The following is a 13,577-nucleotide window of genomic DNA, read 5'->3' on the forward strand; positions in this document are numbered from 1 at the left end:
CGATAAGAGACCAGGCTAGCCCCGGGACATCCAGGTCAAAGCAAGAGTCATTCAGAGGTGGTTTGCCATTGCTTGCCTCTGCATAGCAACCCTGGACTTCCTCAGTGGTCTCCCATCCAAATACTAACCAAGGCCGACCCTGCTTGGCTTCTGAGATTTGATGAGATCAGGCTAGCCTGGCCTATCTAGGTCAGAGCATGCCACCATTTTGTTGTTGTTGTTCAGACGCACAGTCGAGTCTGATGCTTTGCGACCCCATGGACGAAGTCATGCCAGGCCCTGTCTTCCACCATCCTCCGAAGTCTGCTCAAATTCGTGTTTGTTACATCAGTAACGCTGTCCAGCCATCTCCTCTTTGGCCGTCTCCTTCTTCCTTTGCCTTCTGTCTTTCCCAGCATCAGGATCTTCTCCAGTGAGTGCTCTCTTCTCCTTCGGTGGCCAAAGTAGTTGAGCTTCAGCTTTCGCATCTGACCTTCCAGGGAACAGTCAGGGTCGATTTCCTTTAGGGCTGACTGATTTGATCTTCTTGCAGTCCCTTGGACTCTCAAGAGTCTTCTCCAGCACCACAGCTTGATTTCCCTTAGGACTGATTGATTGGATCTTCTTGCAGTCCAAAGGACTCTCAAGAGTCTTCTCCAGCACCACAGCTCAAAAGCATCTATTCTTCCGCGCTCGGTCTTATGGTCCAGCTCTCAGTCATACATTACTACTGGGAATATCATCGCTTTGACTATACGGACTCTTGTTGGCAGGGAGATGTCTCTATTTTTTGTTACATTACCTAGGTTCACCATAGCTAGGTTTGCCACCATTTTAGGGTGAATGAAAAACGCAGTACTCTTCATCCCCACCCCCGCTCCCTGCAGACCTTTTCAACTATTGTAACAGCGACAGGAGAGAGGGATGCAGCCATTTTGACACTCAAATCAGCATCAGCCCCAGGGTGGTCGCGAGGACACCATCATGTCGACTTCACTCCACAATTGGCATCCAGACCAGCAGAGGGAAGACAGGATGAGCCCGTCTACAGTGAGGGTGGAGACAGAAACCAACTAAATAAATATTTATAACAAAATCGATCCAGTCCAATAGGGGCTGATTTCACAACCCGTAACCCCCATCCAAGCCCTTCTTGGGGCGAAAAAAACCTCCTAAAAATCAACAGGGCAGAATTGGAGCTGTTTGGATTTATTGGAGATTTCCAATTTCATTCTTAATAATATACAGGTATTTATCTCAGTCATACTTTAGACATCTCAGACATTCAGTCTATTCCATTCAAATTAAAAAAAAAAGGTATTCCTTCCCCCCTCTCCTTAAAATAAACCTCCAAGACAAAAATAAAACCTTTCTTTAGCTGGAAAACACAAACAACACCATTTTGGAAATATTACCTTTAAAATTAAAGCCCTACTTGTAACCGCTAAAAGTAGGATATCGAAGGGAGAAAGAAGAAGGAAGATTTGTTTTGGGGGGGGGAGGTTTTTTAAAAATCTTGATTTTTTAAAACTCTCTTAAATAAAGCAGCGTTTATGTTTATAATAATGTCTTTTGTTTTCATACACACAGTTCGTCCTTGTGTTTCAACATCGAAACACCCAAAAATAAAGTTAAAAAACAAAACAAAAACAAAAAGCCACCAAGAAAGGAGAGGGGAAAAATTTAAACAGCAACAATGAAAACAAAAAAAAAGTTGTAAAGTCACTCTCCGAAGAGAAGGGCGAAAAGTCCAGTCGACTCAGAATGTGACCGCGTGCTTCTTTAGTCTGCAAGTGTAAGGCCTAGAGAAGGAGACGAGGCGTGCTTTCAATAGAAGCAAACCGTGTGAAGAAAAGTCCGTCCGCTTTTCTCTTCAAATTCCTGTAGCAACTCATCTATTTCGTTTTCCATGTCTTCCGTATGCTGTATCTGGAAGCATAACAAAAGGAGAAAGGCCGTTTTAGTGCAGGGAATATCTTTCTATCCGCACAGCCCAGGCCAGCCCAATCCTGCTGCGCAGGGTCAGCCCTGGCTAGTATTTAGATGGGAGACCGCCACGAAACGCCAGGGTGGTGACCCGGAGGCAGGCAATGGCAAACCGCCTCTGAATGTCTCTTGCCTTGAAAAACCCACCAGGGGGTGCCATAAACCGGCAGTACCTGGACAGCCCTTGGCCGCCCCCCCCCCCTCCACATTTTGATACCGTTTTAAAAACCATTTAAAAAACTAAACAGCAACAACACACACTGTGGCTTTTTTTTTGGTCAGCCCTGCTCACTACAAGAGTTCCATTTGGATGAGATCACCTATTTGATTAATTTTTTAAAAAAATCCATGGTGAATCATCAGCTTTAGAATCACAGAGTTGGAAGGGACCTCTAAGGTCATCTAGTCCAACCCCCTGAACAATGCAGGAAACTCACAAACACCTCCCCCTAAATTCACAGGATCTTCATTGTTGTCAGATGGCCATCTAGCCTCTGTTTAAAAACCTCCAAGGAAGGAGAGCCCACCACTTCCCGAGGAGGAAGCCTGTTCCACTGAGGAATCGCTCTAACGGTCAGGAAGTTCTTCCTAATATTGAGCCGGAAACTCTTTCGATTTAATTTCAACCCATTGGTTCTGGTCCTACCTTCTGGGGCTACAGAAAACAATTCCACACCATCCTCTAGATGACAGCCCTTCAAGTACTTGATGGTGATCCTATTACCTCTCAGCTGCCTCTTCTCCAGGCTAAACGTCCCCAGCTCCTCCAACCTTTCCTCATAGGACTTGGTCTCCAGACCCCTCACCATCTTTGTCGCCCTCCTCTGGACCCGTTCTTTTTGTGATTGTAAACGCAAAAGAACACACCCACAGAGAGATAAACTCAAACCTCTCACCACGACTTGTGAAATGTTTTCAGCAGTGCTGAAAATGAGGCGTCCCGCTTCTGACTGAGCTTTGAATGTTTGCCCTTAAATTCTGGGAACAGTGGGAACTACTGGAAGCTTCTCGGCATACATTTTCAAACACGCTACTCTGTAACGGCATGCTACAGGGATGCAGAACGGCTACAGAAGCCTCAAGTCTGGGACACTCAAGGTCTGCTCATCCTAAGGTACGTTTTGGCTTGTTTCATATTTTAAACTCTCATTTATGGGGACTAGAAGCTTGCTTTAGATGAGCCAGAATGACCAGAATTGCGAGATTTCCCCCAGAAAACTATGGAACGAAGAACGCAACTGGGCAGTGAGGTGTACCTGCAACACTTAAAAACTGAGTTTGACACAAAGCCTGTAGTTTTCTTCCCCCCAGTTGCTTCATTCAGATGTAAGCAGAGCGGCCTCGTTTTGGCAGAAGCGGAGTCCTCCGGAGAGGAAGGTTCTATTCCCAGGTCTGCCCCAAGCTTCTTGACCCACTTACAAACGCAGCTGGTCCCGTTTCTTTTTCAAGCAAAAGACGGCGCCTTGACCGCGCTCGAGATTCAACCATTAACTGACTCTCTTAATGCGTATGCAAGCAGTTTGGACATGTTAAAGCCACAGCGGCTCTGCGCTTTGCACACAAAGACTGTGACACGTACAAGGAGAGCGCTGTAAGGCTGGCAAAGCACCCACCAAAGGTGTAGTACGCTTCCCCCAGAACTGGCCAAGATGTGGCTGCACCGACGTTCTCCACCTCCCTGCCCCATGGTCTGTTCTCTCCCCACCCCCAACCCCACTGAGAGCGCTTGCATGCAATGAGCGGAAAGTACTGTCAAGTCTCAGATGGCATATGGCAACCCCGGAAGGTTTTTGAGGCAAGAGACGTTCAGAGGTGGTTTGTCCTTACCTGCCTCTGCACAGCCATCCTAGATTTCCTCAGTGGTCTCCCTTCCAATTGCGAAGCAGGGCTGACCTTGTTTAGTTTCTGGGATCTGATGAGGTCAAGCAAACTTGCTCCAGGGCCCAAAAAACTGGAGACGGTTTGCCATTGCCTGCCCTGGAGAGCCAGTTTGGTGTAGTGGTTAGGTGTGCAGACTCTTATCAGGGAGAACCAGGTTTGATTCCCCACTCCTTCACTTGCAGCTGCTGGAATGGCCTTGGGTCAGCCATAGCTCTGGCAGAGGTTGTCCTTGAAAGGCCAGCTGCTGTGAGAGCCCTCTCAACCCCACCCACCTCAAGGTGTCTGTTGTGGGGGAGGAAGGTAAAGGGGATTGTGAGCCGCTCTGAGACTCTTCGGAGTGGAGGGCGGCATATAAATCTAATATCTTCATCTACCTCACAGGGTGTCTGTTGTGGGGGAGGAAGGTAAAGGAGATTGTGAGCCGCTCTGAGACTCTTCGGAGTGGTGGGCGGGATATAAATCCAATATCTTCATCTACCTCACAGGGTGTCTGTTGTGGGGGAGGAAGGTAAAGGGGATTGTGAGCCGCTCTGAGACTCTTCGGAGTGGAGGGCGGCATATAAATCCAATATCTTCATCTACCTCACAGGGTGTCTGTTGTGGGGGAGGAAGGTAAAGGGGATTGTGAGCCGCTCTGAGACTCTTCGGAGTGGAGGGCGGCATATAAATCCAATATCTTCATCTACCTCACAGGGTGTCTGTTGTTGGGGAGGAAGGCAAAGGAGATTGTGAGCCGCTCTGAGACTCTTCGGAGTGGAGGGCGGCATATAAATCCAATATCTTCATCTACCTCACAGGGTGTCTGTTGTGGGGGAGGAAGGTAAAGGGGATTGTGAGCCGCTCTGAGACTCTTCGGAGTGGAGGGCGGGATATAAATTCAATATCTTCATCTACCTCACAGGGTGTCTGTTGTGGGGGAGGAAGGTAAAGGAGATTGTGAGCCGCTCTGAGACTCTTCGGAGTGGAGGGCGGGATATAAATCCAATATCTTCATCTACCTCACAGGGTGTCTGTTGTGGGGGAGGAAGGTAAAGGGGATTGTGAGCCGCTCTGAGACTCTTCGGAGTGGAGGGCGGCATATAAATCCAATATCTTCATCTACCTCACAGGGTGTCTGTTGTTGGGGAGGAAGGCAAAGGAGATTGTGAGCCGCTCTGAGACTCTTCGGAGTGGAGGGCGGGATATTAATCCAATATCTTCATCTACCTCACAGGGTGTCTGTTGTGGGGGAGGAAGGTAAAGGAGATTGTGAGCCGCTCTGAGACTCTTCGGAGTGGAGGGCGGCATATAAATCCAATATCTTCATCTACCTCACAGGGTGTCTGTTGTTGGGGAGGAAGGCAAAGGAGATTGTGAGCCGCTCTGAGACTCTTCGGAGTGGAGGGCGGGATATTAATCCAATATCTTCATCTACCTCACAGGGTGTCTGTTGTGGGGGAGGAAGGTAAAGGAGATTGTGAGCCGCTCTGAGACTCTTCGGAGTGGAGGGCGGGATATAAATCCAATATCTTCATCTATCTCACAGGGTGTCTGTTGTGGGGGAGGAAGGTAAAGGAGATTGTGAGCCGCTCTGAGACTCTTTGGAGTGGAGGGCGGGATATAAATCCAGTATCTTCATCTACCTCACAGGGTGTCTGTTGTGGGGGGAGGAAGGTAAAGGAGATTGTGAGCCGCTCTGAGACTCTTCGGAGTGGAGGGCGGGATATAAATGCAATATCTTCATCTACCTCACAGGGTGTCTGTTGTGGGGGAGGAAGGTAAAGGAGATTGTGAGCCGCTCTGAGACTCTTCGGAGTGGTGGGCGGGATATAAATCCAATATCATCATCTTCTTCTTCCTTGGTGGTTTCCCAGCCAAGGACTAACCTGTGCCTACCCTACTGCCTATTCAGCTTCTAGGGTATGATGTGATCGGGCTAGCCTGGGCTACACAGGTAAAGGCCTGGAAAGGCGAGACAGAGGCCACTCACTCCAAAGCTTCAGGCTACCCACATGATCGCTGAAGGAAGATGAAATGGATACCCCTGCATCAAAAGTACCAAAACAAGACCATCAGCCTTGGGGAGGGACGGTGGCTCAGTGGTAGAGCATCTGCTCGGTAAGCAGAATGCCCCAGGTTCAATCCCCAGCATCTCCAACTAAAAGGGGTCCAGGCAATTAGGGGTGAAAAACCTCAGCTTGAGACCCTGGAGAGCCGCTGCCAGTCTGAGCAGACAATGCTGACTTTGATGGACCGAGGAGGGTCTGATTCAGTATAAGGCAGTTTCATATGTTCATATGGCCCACCTGGAAGCTTCTCGAGGGCACCTGGCTGTGTGCTTTGGGAAACTGGATGTCGGACTACGATGTGCTTCGATGTGTACTGGGAAAGCTCACACGTGCACGGGAATGTGATCTGACTTTCCTAATGAGATGCCAGGGGGCAGACAAGAGGGGAGCTCTTCCGCCCTTCAATGGTTTGCTTGCCTGCAGGCTCCCTCTGAGCCATCTTAACAGCAGCTGCCGGAAGTTTCTGCTCTGAATTTGCAGGTCTGTTACGTTCTCTGCATTCAAAGCCAGCACGTCCCTAAATAACGTGCCGACGAAAGGCATGGGAAAGCCGTCACCTTTGCGTCCCGCTCCCCGGCAACTCCTGACCGGACGACCCCTGGATTTGATCCCGACAAGGGTCCTATGAAGCTGATGGGCGGCAGGTTCAGGACAGACGAAAGGAAATATACTTTTTGCGCAGAGAGGGATTCAAATGTGGAATTCGCAGCCGGAGGATGTCGTGAGGGCCATAGGAATGAACAGCTTTAAAAGGGGGTTAGGTAAGATTCATGGAGGTGAGGTCTATCAGTAGCAGGTGAGGTCTATCAGTAACTGGAGAGCCAGTTTGGTGTAGTGGTTAAGTGTGTGGACTCTTATCTGGGAGAACCGGGTTTGATTCCCCACTCCTCTACTTGCACCTGCTAGCATGGCCTTGGGTCAGCCATAGCTCTGGTAAGAGTTGTCCTTGAAAGGGCAGCTGCTGTGAGAGCCCTCTCCAGCCCCACCCACCTCACAGGGTGTCTGTTGTGGGGGAGGAAGGTAAAGAAGATTGTGAGCCGCTCTGAGACTGTTCAGAGTGGAGGGCGGGATATAAATCCAATATCTTCATCTACCTCACAGGGTGTCTGTTGTGGGGGAGGAAGGGAAAGGAGATTGTGAGCCGCTCTGAGACTCTTCAGAGTGGAGGGCGGGATATAAATCCAATATCTTCATCTACCTCAAAGGGTGTCTGTTGTGGGGGAGGAAGGGAAAGGAGATTGTGAGCCGCTCTGAGACTCTTCGGAGTGGAGGGCGGGATATAAATCCAATATCTTCATCTACCTCACAGGGTGTCTGTTGTGGGGGGGAGGAAGGGAAAGGAGATTGTGAGCCGCTCTGAGACTCTTCAGAGTGGAGGGCAGGATATAAATCCAATATCTTCATCTACCTCAAAGGGTGTCTGTTGTGGGGGAGGAAGGGAAAGGAGATTGTGAGCCGCTCTGAGACTCTTCGGAGTGGAGGGCGGGATATAAATCCAATATCTTCATCTACCTCACAGGGTGTCTGTTGTGGGGGGGGGGAGGTAAAGGAGATTGTGAGCCGCTCTGAGACTCTTCGGAGTGGAGGGCAGGATAGAAATCCAATATCTTCATCTACCTCACAGGGTGTCTGTTGTGGGGGGGAGGAAGGTAAAGGAGATTGGGAGCCGCTCTGAGACTCTTCGGAGTGGAGGGCGGGATATAAATCCAATATCATCTTCTTCATCTTCAAGTAACCACGGTGGCTGAGGGGAACCTCCATGTTTAGAGGCACTAATTCTCTGAATCCCAGAGCCAGGAGGCAACATCAGGGTTCCGTGCCCTGTGCGAAACAGAATGCCGGACTGGATGGACCATTGGTCAGATCCAGCAGGGCACTTCTTATGTTCTTCTTGACCTATGAAAACACACCAAAGAGTAACTTTTATACTTACACATTGACATAGCTCGCAGATAAGAAAAGCTCCCAGTGTTGCCTCCTCATGATTATCTTGAATGTCCACATTTATCACATGTACGGGCTGACACGTCTCTTGTTCTCTAGAATTTAAATCTAAGACAGACACAAAGGAAGGAGGGGGGGGAGAGGAAAAAGCCATGAAGGCGACATAAGAATAAATGATCTCTTTCCAAGGAAAACTCTCACCAGCCAAGGTCAGTGCCAAGCGCCCTCAGCCTTAAAGAGTTTAAAAAAAAAAAATTATGCAGCCAGAAAAAGATGCATTTGACAACCCGTGTAAATCTGGTACTGATAGCCTGGGGTGAAGCTAAGCAGGACAACGAAGCCCAGCATCTGGCTTCAAGAAATCCTGGAAAAACAAAGAAGGGAAAGAAACTTAACTCAAAAACTGGAGTAAGACACCTGAAAGGTTAATATGCAATTAAAGGGCCAAACATTAAAAACAAAGAGTAAAAAAAATCATAAAGCAACATACATATATTTATTGCAGAAAGCTGAAACCATTTAAGGGCCCATCATAAGCCTCTATCCTATGTACAATCATAAAACCACAATGGGAACCCACTCAACTTGACCTGACGCGTTTCGACCTAGACCGGTCTTCTTCAGAGGCCAGAAAGGTAAATACACATATTGGCTCATACTACAGAATAGAATAGAACAATGCTGGACCACAAGGAAATTTAATGAAGTGACAGAGGCTTAAAGATATTCTTGAGGCCTCTTATTCTACAGCCTTATGTCTTAATCAAGGGCATACATATTGCATCTCATTGTATGCCACATGGTCCAGAATTGATCAAGATAGGTGTCACTTAACTCTTGGCACATAGGCTCTGACCTTACGCCTATCTTGATAATCAAGTTGAGTGGTTTTATGACTGTACATAGGATAGAGCAGGAGTGGCCAACAGTAGCTCTCCAGATGTTTTTTGCCTACAACTCCCATCACCTCCAGCCAGCATGGCCAATGGCTGGGGTTGATGGGAGTTGTCGGCAAAAAACATCTGGAGAGCTACCGTTGGCCACCCCTGGAATAGAGGCTTATGACGGGACCTTAAATGGCTTTAGCTTTCTACAATAAATACATGTATGGTGGTTGATTTATTTTAGTTTGTTTTTAATATTTGGCCCTTTAATTGCATAGTAACCTTTCAAGAAATCCTGTCCCAACAACACCGCCTGGCTTCCAAGAATCGCCCCCTTTTGGTTTTTAGCAGGAGTCACTTTGTAGAAAAATAGGTGGTGAAGCTCATCCAGGGATTGTTATGCAGCTGCACCTACTATTCAGTGGACAAGGTGGGAAGGAGGGGGAACCCTCAGAAAGGTTCGGGAGCTGTGCTCCTGTGAGCTCCCGCTGAATCCGAGGCCTGGTTTTTAAATAAAAAAAATTTAAAATGTTTGTGCACCTGCTGAATCTCAGCACGTTTACGCTACCCAAACTGCAGACCTCCCAGCCTTGCTTCCTCCAAGGGTGAAGGTGGTGGCATTAAGACACCCATGTTGGCACACGGCTGCTGGGCTACTCATGAGGAACAGCTGTTTATGGGCACCCCGCCTGCACCTTGCTCAGTTTTACAAAGGCTTTGTGTTCAACCCCAAGCTCGATTCAGGGTGATAGTTTTAACGCCCCAACCTGGTCAGCCTTTTCCCATGTCGTAAGACGAAGCCCTGCTTCTTTATTGTCCAAAGCAGGCCTTGCGGCAACAGAATCAAGTCTCTTTCTGTTGTGAGAGCCTTCCTATGGAACTCCCTGCCTAGGAAATCTTGCCCAGACTACCCTTGAGGGGAAAAGCCATTCTCCATAAAGAGGACCTTGACTTGAGGCCTAATAGTAGCACCCACATCAGCAGAATCTAGGCTTGCCAGTCCCCAGGTCCAGAGCTACGTTTGCTCAGTCCCTCTGTTTGTTTGGAGGAAAACTCCACTCCCAAGGCTGTTCTTTCCATTTTCTATTCATCTGAAGATGTTGGCGGAAAAACAGCAGATGGGTTATATTCAGCAGTGTGAGTAAATTGCCCCAGTGAGATCACAAAACTGTGTGCTTGCTGTGTTTATTTTGGCCACCTTGTGAGAGTGAGTATGAGTTCACTTTCATTTAGTGGAAGTGTAGGTGCTGGGGGATGAGAAAATGAAGACTATAATTCAGGAGAACTGCACTGCAGTATTTTTTAAATTAATTTTAGGGAATGAGAAAGTCTCCCGGCTCCACCCCAAAGTCTCTAGATATTTTCTGAGTTGGACCTGGTAAACCTAGCAGAATCCTAACCTTGGGACTCTTGTCTACCTGCTCAGATTCAGATGTCTTCTTGCATTGTGTACTTCTTAACTGATGCATTAAAAAAAACCCCTCATTTGCTGCCAAGTAAACCTGTGACAGATCAACTTGGCATAACAGCACGTGTGAAGAAAATACTGCTTCACAAGTAAGCTGCAAGTGCATAACCATATTGAGGAACGGTGCATACAGCCAACAAAGCAATACGGATGCCGCACACAGCCTCAGCTGCAGCTTCTCAAATGGTAACGGTCCTAGTTTCTTGCATCCTCTCAACAGGAACCAGGCCAAAACAAAGCAAGCGAGATGGGCCGGCTTAAAAATCTCATTATCTGTTCCTAGCGGGAACTGTCAGCAGGGTTTCACGAGCTCTCCTGTGCTACTTATGTGAAGGACTGCAAATGGTGGGGGGAGAGGAAGGGGGAAAGGAAGGTGGAAATTAGCGTCAATGGACTGTCCTTCCCGCCTGCTACAAAAAGCGAACACCATTCGAATAAGGATGCTTCCAGAGGAGCAGCCGCTGCCGAATCGAGTGGAAATTTCATTCATCTCTCGGCAAGGAGGCTCATTAAAGCTGACGGGGAAAGTTCCAAGCCAGTTCCCTTTAATGCACTCTGGGCTTTGGGGCAGTCCCCCCCCCCCAAGCAAAGGCAAGGAACTCAGCCTAGCTGGTGAGGGACACACCTCCATCTCCGGTCATTTTTTATTTATAAGATGCCAGATCCACTCGGCTGCTTCCTAATTTGCAGAAGATCCATCGCAGCAGGAGACAATGCACAGCCAGGTGCCAGAGACAGAGCGGTGGCCCCACCAGCCCAGTAAGAGTAGATTTAACTTTGCTTCAGTTGCAGGGGGTTTGTTTACCCACCTGGTTTTTTAAAAAGGGGGTGGGCGGGACAGGAAAAAAAGCTATCTTCTTGGTTTATTTTAAGACATTCCCTGTGCAGCCGTTCCTAGGACTTTGCTTTTGCAAACAGCAACGGGCAAGGCAGAGCGCTTTCACTGCCCCCCCCCCTCCACCCCAAGATCTATTGGATTGTGTTCCATTTGCTCCTGGACACCCCTATGCAGGAACTGGTGTGATGTGGTGATTCGGACACAAGTGAGAAGGGGGGAAAAGTTCAAATCCTGTTCTGCTGTGAAGCTGGCTGAGCCGATCACCCACCCTCAGCATAGCCTACCTCACAGGGTTGTTGAATGGTATAAATCTAACTGCACACCACCCTGAACTCACTGAAGATTGTATGTGGGGAGGGGAAGAGAGTGAAAAGCATGAAAGCATATTGTACTCGCTCCAACACGTGTTCTGTGTTTGCAGAGATGGGGCTGTGAAGAGCGCCTATTCTTGTGCCAACCCTGGGAGGACGACATACCGACAGGGCCTCCTCTGTGTGGGCACCCTGTGGAATATCCTATGAAGGCACTCCATCAATGTACGCACCTGCCCTACACAGAATGAGGCCGTTTAGTCCCTCTACTTCAGTGATGTCTATTCCAGCTGGCAGTGGCTCCCAAGGATTCTGGGAAGAGGGGATAATTCCTTATGGCTGTTCTCTAGGAATCTTTAGCAGGACATATTGGGGGACTGAATGTGGGGGGCCTTCCACATATAAACCGTGTGCTCTACCATGCACCCCAACACCACTTGTTTGGTGCACCTGTGCCCCATAATCATTTTACGGACCAAACTGTTATTCTCTGGAGCTTCTGGAGCCCTGCTTCAACACTTGATGACCGCCACAGCTGGTTCTAAAAGGGTGTTGCCAGGGCTGCACTGTGAGTTTCATGAGCCACAAGAACTTTTGTCTTTGTGGGCCCCTCCCATTATTAAAAATATATTTATTTTTGATATAGTTTTAAATACTTCGGCGTTTTATTTTCTTCTGTTGTAGGTGAAATTCAATAAATTTCCATGGACCCTAAAATTTCATTTCCTCCCCCCCTCGTGAGGGAAAAAAATTAAAACATTTCCGTGGGCCCCTAAAATGTATGGTGGGCCCTAGGCACTGAGCCTAATGGGTAAGTCAGTCTCTTCGAGTAGAACAAATTCCGTGGATTTTATTCATCTATGGTTTCATTTTGGATCATAAAGCTGCCTCAAAGATCCTGGGGCGGGAAAACAGGCCATGGAACGCTTTTATTTTTAAAATAACCCTTTCTGTTCAAATTAACTTATTCCTAAGCAACTGCACTTGAGGACAGCTGTGGTGAGATTTTCGGCTTTCTGGCTAGAAAGCCACCTCCTGGAATGCTGACCCCATACTGCAGCCTATCACAGACGAGAACTAGTTCCATAGCCAAGTCTGAGCTTCAGCCCTCCCGAAATGCAGCATCAGTTCACCAAAATTCTGCAATCTAAATTCCGCAGTCAGTATAAATTTATGAAATTCCAGCAGATGCACAAATCCTCCTCAGCTTTGAAAGTCTTATCATTTGTCCTGTTAGCCCTAACGAGGATCTGTGTGGGGCACTCAACTTCCCGAGACCCACCCCACCGGCCAGCTCACTGGAGAACTCTCCTGGTTGCTGAGATTTCAGAACCGTTTCCCCTCAGGCTTTCAAGGATATTCTTGCCACCATGAGGGCTAGTCACATGCTTTTTAAAAAAAATCCCGACGGAGACATTAGCACAGCAAGCACACTGAGTTCTGGGGCTCCCACAGGACGGATCTATTCTTCGCTTGGGCCCAGCTTGAAGCTAGCCAGGCTCTGGTTGGACCTAAGGGCCAGGCCTTACCTTCTACTACTTGATCATAGACTCTTTCTTCGCACGTCAAGATGAGATCAAAAACGTCTTTGCAGCTCTGGAACCTTTCCGGCCGTGGCTTGATTCGCTTGTTTCTGTCCAGCATGTGCAAGATCCCGTTCTGTGTATAGCTGAGGGGGCCAAGAGTTAAGGAACTCCACAGGCAAAGAGACTTTTGTTTAAACAAACCAACCAGGCAGGGGACCGGGATTGTCGGCACCATGGGCGTTTCAAACTATAGCCTATTTTTAAAGGGGAGGGAGTCACCCCAGCACAGATCTGGCACTTTCTCACCGAAGGAGCATTACAGCCATTCTGACAACTCCCCCCCGCCCCCCCCAAGAACACCCAAAAATTCTCCCAGCCAGACTTAAGAGTCAATTCAGATATTCAAGAAACACCCTTACAACTGTCTTGGGATAGAAACCAGAAGGTGAAGGCAGGCAGAGGATCCAAGCTCCCAAAATCTTTGTGTTTAAAAGCAACTGTGAGGATGTGGGCAGGAAGAAAAGCTTTGGATTGGGGGCTGCAATGTTAAGGAGTGTGAAAAGGGGAGGGCAACCTATTTCCCAGACATAAATCCCTCCCCCGCCCCCCGGTGATTGGCTGGTAACCCCAACATGGAGGAAGAAAAATAGATAACCAACATTTCCCCTCAGCAGAGGTAACAGTGGATAAAGGTGGTAGCTTTCTGTTTGGG

The 13,577-nt window shown here is 48.2% G+C and overlaps 1 protein-coding gene across 1 annotated transcript in view; it reads right to left on the bottom strand.

The window, feature by feature from the left end:
• Positions 1-1,172: 1,172 nt before the first annotated feature.
• The window catches only part of SSU72 (SSU72 homolog, RNA polymerase II CTD phosphatase), a 78,184-nt gene continuing 65,779 nt past the window's right edge, over positions 1,173-13,577 (bottom strand). The window contains exons 3-5 of the mRNA XM_060259459.1: positions 12,869-13,008; positions 7,828-7,946; positions 1,173-1,908 (exon numbers count right to left, since the gene is read on the bottom strand). Of these exons, the coding sequence (XP_060115442.1) occupies positions 1,807-1,908; positions 7,828-7,946; positions 12,869-13,008 (361 nt within the window). The 3' untranslated portion in view covers positions 1,173-1,806. The remainder of the gene's footprint in view (positions 1,909-7,827; positions 7,947-12,868; positions 13,009-13,577) is intronic.

This window comes from Heteronotia binoei, chromosome 18 (assembly GCF_032191835.1).
Source record: "Heteronotia binoei isolate CCM8104 ecotype False Entrance Well chromosome 18, APGP_CSIRO_Hbin_v1, whole genome shotgun sequence".
In the NCBI taxonomy this organism is placed as follows: Eukaryota; Metazoa; Chordata; class Lepidosauria; order Squamata; family Gekkonidae; genus Heteronotia; species Heteronotia binoei.